At 42.0% G+C, this 6,687-nt stretch overlaps 1 protein-coding gene across 1 annotated transcript in view; it reads left to right on the top strand.

Annotated features, from left to right (window-relative positions):
- SLC7A13 (solute carrier family 7 (anionic amino acid transporter), member 13) overlaps positions 1 to 5,047 on the top strand; it is a gene marked incomplete at its 3' end in the record, with an annotated part of 5,403 nt that extends 356 nt beyond the window's left edge. Inside the window, exons 2-4 of the mRNA XM_010145078.1 lie at positions 1 to 471; positions 2,943 to 3,074; positions 4,683 to 5,047. The exon at positions 1 to 471 is cut by the window's left edge and continues 2 nt beyond it. Of these exons, the coding sequence (XP_010143380.1) occupies positions 1 to 471; positions 2,943 to 3,074; positions 4,683 to 5,047 (968 nt within the window). The remainder of the gene's footprint in view (positions 472 to 2,942; positions 3,075 to 4,682) is intronic.
- Positions 5,048 to 6,687: the final 1,640 nt, after the last annotated feature.

The following is a 6,687-nucleotide window of genomic DNA, read 5'->3' as shown; positions in this document are numbered from 1 at the left end:
CCGCTCTGCCCTTCTCCGGAGGAGAATACAGCCATATTAAAAGAGGCCTTGGATCACTACCCGCCTTTGTGTTCATCTGGACGTCAACATTCACCAAGCCAGCATCAAATGCTGCTCGAGCCTTGCTGTTTGCTGAATATGCCACCCAGCCCTTCTATGGCATTTGCCCTGTACCAGAAGTGCTGAAGAAATGCTTGGCTTTGGCCATTCTCTGGTCCCTGGGGATTTTAAATGGCCGTAGCGTCAAAATGGCTGCGTGGGTGCAGACAGTTTTCACTCTGCTGAAGATGATGGCCTTGTCTGTAATCGCTGTTGGTGGCATAGTTCTCCTCATTGGTGGGAGACAGGAGAGTCTGGCCAGGTTTCAGGATGTCTTCAGCTCAGAGATCCCCAGCGCATCACAAGTTGCTGAAGCCTTCTTCCAAGGACTGTATGCGTATGGTGGCTGGTGGTCCCTCAATTATATGGCAGGTACCTCACCTCTTTTCTTTGGATTTTGTTCTGTAGTTGCCATTCTTACATCCACAGCTCATCTTGATAGAACTTGTCTCTCCATCAAAACCATAGGGCCTCTCACGTTTTATGCGATTCCTGTGTTTGCTGAGGCTGGTAGAAGAGGCATTGTTCCTTCCTCTCTAGGGAAATTTCTTGCTTCTTGTGCAGTCTCCAGAGTCACACTGACATTTCCAGAGGAGTACAAGAGACATCAAAATAGCTTATTTAAAATCTCATGCATAAATAGATTTTTTCATACGTTAAAAAGTTGCATTTTTTCTTTCTCAGTGCCAGTGGTTAAGGTCCATGCCAAACTGTGTGCAGTAAGGACCAAATCAAAAAAAGATAATTGATTAATTTGTGTTTAAATATCTGTACCTTCTCTGAATTTGTGCATCTGGTTTGTAAATGGACAAATTAATTTTGAATTGTGTTAAAATAGTGATTTTATGGGATATATAGGATGCTCAGTAGACACTTCCTGGGAGAATAAGAGTTTGCACAGAAGGTGAAGAAGAGTCTCAGGAAGGTGGTCTAAATCCTTTCATATAACTTGCGCTCAATTCTGAACATGTAAACCTTTTTGAGTACCTATTTATTTATCCTATTTTGTATCTGATGACAGACGTGGCAGTAATAAATAAGCCAGTTTTTCACGAAAGCTGCAGAGATAATGTTCATATAATTGGTTATATATATCATGAGTTAAATGAATAGTGTTTTCTATTAGCATCAGAATTAAGTCCTAAGCAAGCAGATGTTGCTCTTATATCTTTAACCCTATTTGCCCGTTGACCTCATCACATGTAAAAGTTTAATGAACTGTTATGTGTGAAATGCTTAACAGAAAGTTCCACGGTGAGCATAGTGTGAAAATCGGGTTAATGTTTAAAAAAAATTACTGTTATTATTACAATCTAGCTACTGCAGTGTTAGCAATATGCTGAAATTAAAAAAAGTGATACAAACCAGCAAAGTATATTTTTGAAATCTTAGGATTTCTTTAAAGGCAAACATTTAGCTTTATAAGCATGAGAAAATACAAAATTATTGGTAAAATACCCATTTATTTTCTGATCAGTTAGCAGTAGTGATAAATACCGTACACTGGGCAGCACAGCTGTTCAGACAGATGCAACTTATGCAATAGTCCCCTTCTGAACTGAATTTCCTATTCTTCAACAATAACTTCATTCCCGTGAGCTTCAGCTAAAGCATCAGGTGCCAGCTGGATGACAGGACTGTAACGAGCAACAAAACAATGAAAGATAAATTTAAATTGGCAATTTTGGTGATTGTCCTCTTCTGGGCTCAAAATTACCAAGTGTATTTCTTACATTTGAAATAAATCCAAAATTCTACGATAGCTGGTATCTGAATTTTGCTGTTGTGATCATTCAGTCCCTCTGGCTCTGTGCACTACAGCCGGCACCGGGCAGGCTCAAATGTTTGGAGCAAGAGACAGAAATTATGTTTGAGGGAGGAAATGGATTTCTGTCTCCTCTGAAGAGATTAAGTAAGCTCTTTCACTTCTCTCCCCTTGTGAGTTATTTGTTGGTAATACTCAGGAAGTCTCCTGTAAATGCTGAGGGAAGTGGGAAGGGGAGAGCAAAGGAAGGGATGAAGAAGTGAGAGATGAAAAAGACTCTTTTTGACTGAAATGGGGATGACCCTTTGACTGAAATTAGGTTCTGGAAACTTGCTGGGACTATCACATTGTCATGAACGTGTAAAAATTTATGGTTTTTTTCCTGTTTGGTAAGAGCAGTTTTAAGCTAGGATATCAAGTTTAGCATTAAACAGTTTTCCTCTGCTAGCTTTGCCCTGGAAAAGACAATCAATAGCAGAATCCAGCTGGGAATAGCTTCCTTTTAAAGCCACTGCATTACTGCTCCTCTGTCAGCACCTTCAGTCTGTCCTGTTACTTTTTGTGTATTTACTGATAGGAGGGCAAAGAGAATTAGGAATAGGAAAACACACTCAGAAAGTTTCAGATCATGACTCATGAGGTGATGTACGAATAAATAACCTGACTTACAGAGTCTTACATTTAAGGTAGTGATTTACAAGTACGGCTACTCGAAAATTTCTTACCAAATCAATTTTCTAATGTAAGTCAAGTATGTGTTAAATCAAAGTTATCAGTCCGTTTGTTGTTTTTTAACAATCTATCACACCTCCATCCACCCCCACTTCCAAGTTAGTTAAAAAAAATAGCTAAATAATAAAAAAAAATTAAAAATAACGATGTTTAGGCTTCTTTGATAATAAACTATTTGCGAACCACTGTAGGACCCCACAAGCAACATAGCTTAGTAGCCATGATTAGAGGTTGGGACAGGACTTTTGTATCAGTCTTGTCTAGCTCCGCACAGATTCACTACTGAAACACACTTGCAGAAGCTACACAGCTTGCTTTATTAGTCTTCTCAAATTTTACTTTTCAGAAGAGATGAAAAACCCTAGCAGAAATATCCCCTTAACTGTGATGACTGCTGTTCCTGCAGTAATTGTTTTTTATTTACTGGTGAACATCTCATATCTGACTGTCCTCACACCTAAGGAAATTGTCTCTTCAGGTATGGATTTGATTTTGTTTTGTTAAAATGGTGTGCTCTGTTACCCATCTGATGTCAATTTACTGGGTTACTTCTGCTCATCTAACATCACAGTCACAATGTCTGGGTTTCATTCTAAGTTTTAACAGAGAATTCTTGTTTAATTTTACCGTATGGCACAAGTTGGACTGAATGCAGACAGCTGTTCCTGGATGTTGAAAATGTTGGCTTAGTCCTGCTCTGTCTAAAATCAGAAGTGTGTTAAGATCTGGAAAATCAGGTGAAGATCAGGTCCCTGTTGAGTATAGAAAAGACCTTTGTTTTCCTTTAATTTTAATCCTCTCTCTTCTTTCCTTCCCAACCTTGTGGTGTCTAGGATAAAGCCATTACTGTGTAGGAGGTGGACAAGACTACCATGATAAGTAATATAGAAAATTCTATGGACACAAAAATCTAGCCATTGTGTGTGTGTGTATGTGTGTGTGTGATTCATGATAAGTGTTGTCATTCCTTACAAGAGCCTGTACAAAAGTCCTGTATGTGTAAAGCCTCTCAGATCCTGTATCCATATGGATAGGTTCATGGAGAGGTTCTCCCTGATTGTCCAGACAGCACCTTTTAAGTACCGCTGTAATGAGACTGAGCTGTCAGACTTTGGGGTTTGCTTTTCTTTTCTTTTTTGTGAAAACAGCTCAATAACATAAGTGGGAGTGCTACAACTGTCATTAGCAACCTCCTATTATCGCTCAGGCTATCTGCTGGCAGAGGTGCATACATATGCAGATCCATCCTACAATGAAAGAGGCAGCCAATACCAGAGTATCATCTGTGAACAGCAGCTGGCATGACCATTCCAAACATTTCAGAGGAGCTGTGCTTATCTGTGTGAGCTAAAGAGATAGCCTTAAAATTAGAGCTCTTGTTTCACATGTTGCTATGCATTGCTGTGGCTCTTGTTCTTTCACTACAGTGCAGGTCTTTTGGTTGTTCTTCTCATCTATAGTCTTCCTATGCTGTGCAGGTTGCTGCAAAATCTGTATTCCTCATGGCAGTTGGTTACAGACCTACTAAATACGTCATGGGCTTAGCTAATTTCCAAGCAATGTTGAGTATCTCTTGTTCAGAAATAATCTTTCATGTTTCCCAGTTCCACCCAAAGCAAAACCTCATTAATAACACACTCGTGACCTGTCTCTGCAGGTACATGTGCTCACATTGGTAGTTTCCTCATAACAGTAGCTCATGTCACCACTGCGGTCACTCCGGGGACTAATGTGTTCATTTTCTTTCCCTGCATGGCCTTGCCCATGCGTGTACATTTGTGATTCATGGCAGTGAGATGCAGCTTGCTCCCACTGGGCAGTCCATTACCGTGGTATTGGCCCCAGCAGGTTTACCCGCTTGCTCTGGCAGGCAGCACTCCTTGCTGTCATCCTCCTCTGGAAATATTTAGCTCCTGAATTAAATTCTTTTAGGGTTAGATTAGTCATGTTTGACTACTGCAACAGAAAAACAGGCATTGCTGGTAAATAGTAGATGTTTCTTGTATTTTAAGTTCCGTTTCTGTTAAGTCTGTCTATAATTCAGAATGTGGTACCTACGCTGCCCTAATGCTTTGTTTTCTTGCAGTTGCTGTGGCAGTCACTTGGGCTGATCGAGTGATCCCCTCCGTTGCCTGGATCATTCCTCTCTCTGTTGCTGTCTCAATATTTGGTGCCCTCAACAGCAGCATGTTCACACTAGGTCGATTAAGCTATGCTGGAAGTCAGTCAGGACATTTGCCTGTTTTAATATCCATGCTTAATGTCCACTCCTGTACTCCAGCACCAGCCATGATTTTTTCAACCACCATTGCATCCATTTTTATCATCCCCTCTGACCTTATTACATTAACAAATTACTTTGGATTTTCTGCCTGGCTTATGATTGGATTGACTTGTGCGAGCCTGATTGTACTTCGGTATCGGGAACCTCATCTACATCGACCATACAAAGTAAATGGAAATAAATTTAAAAATATTTTTACAGATTTTTTTGAGTCATGAGTAGTGTGCAAAAGTTAGGGAACAAGTGCAAATCAAAAGTAGATAGTCACTACAAAAATACAAATAATCACAGTGTTTAGAGCCTTATGCAAAAACTTTGCTTCACTGTAGAAGGAAAAGAAACAAACAGATGGTCTCTGCCCCAGAAAGCTTGCTCTTGAAAACAAGAGATGGATATATGCCAAAAGGGGGAGATGTGCAAACAACATCAAACCATACTAGAGTGGAGCAGTAACCAGATGCAGGATCCAGGCTGGCCACTCATGGTTAATTAAAACTTGAACTATTTTCATCATATCCTGACACAACAGCAGACATTAAGGATAGGTTTAATTTTATAGAATCACAGACTTACAGAATCGTTTTGGTTGGAAGAGACCGTTAAGATCATCAAGTCCAACCGTTAACCCGGCACTGCCAGGTTACCGCTAAGTCATGTCCCTAAACACATCATCATCATGGCTTGGCTTTGTGGACGAAGATTTGGGAAGGGCTTTACCCACGCTTACTGCAAGCGCGCTGATGGCTGAAAAGGCCAATGCAGGATAGGCAAGACCGGTTGCAAAGAGCACAGCGGAAGATCTCCTTGGGTGGTACAGTCAAGACACAGTTCTTTCTGCACTGTCTTTTCTCCTCGAGACTGATTCTACGTGTGCTCTCAAAGGAGGCAGCAGCGTTATGTATGGTGTGTCTCCAAATCTCCCGATTGGAGGCCAGGGTGGACCACTGATGGTGGTCAATATGGCCAAGGCTGAGGTATTGTTTCAGGGAGTCCTTATATCTCCTCTTTGGAGCTCTTCTCTTGCGGCAGCCAGTGGCGAGTTCACCACAGAACACGATCTTAGGGAGGCGGTGATCCTCCATCCTGGAGACGTGCCCTGCCCAGCGTAGAGCTCTCAGCCTCGCAAGGGCACGCAAGCTCTTTCCCCATGACAAGGGGGTGCCCGTGAAAGAGCTAAACACATCTACATGGCTTTTAAATACCTCCAGGATGGGGACTCCACCACTGCCCTGGGCAGATGGTTCCAATGCAGTTAAGAAATTTTTCCTAATATCCATCCTAAACCTATCCTGGCATAACTTGAGGTTGTTTCCCTCCATGATGGGGACTCCACCACTGCCCTGGGCAGATGGTTCCAATGCAGTTAAGAAATTTTTCCTAATATCCATCCTAAACCTATCCTGGCATAACTTGAGGTTGTTTCCTCTCGTCCTATCTCTTGTTGTTTAGGAGGACAGACTGACTCCCACAACCTCCTTTCAGGTAGTTTTAGAGTGTGATAATGTCTCCACTCAGCCTCCTTTTTCTCCAGGCTAAACAACCCCAGTTCCCTCAGTCGCTCCTCATCAGACTTGTGCTCTAAACCCTTTAACAGCTTCACTACCCTTGTCTGGACATGCTCCGGCACCTCAATGTCCTTCTTGGAGCGAGGGGCCCAAAACTGGACACAAGGTGTGGCCTCACCAGTGCCAAGTACAGGGGGACAATCACTTCCCTCCTCCTGCTGGTCACACTGTTTCTGATACAAGCCAGGATGCTGTTGGCCTTCTTGGCCACCTGGGCACACTGCTGGCTCATATTCAGCCAG

Source organism: Buceros rhinoceros, unplaced genomic scaffold, assembly GCF_000710305.1.
Source record: "Buceros rhinoceros silvestris isolate BGI_N320 unplaced genomic scaffold, ASM71030v1 scaffold19141, whole genome shotgun sequence".
Classification (NCBI taxonomy): Eukaryota; Metazoa; Chordata; class Aves; order Bucerotiformes; family Bucerotidae; genus Buceros; species Buceros rhinoceros.
The sequence above is the reverse complement of the archived record's forward strand: the minus strand, read 5'-3'. Positions and strand labels throughout refer to the sequence as shown.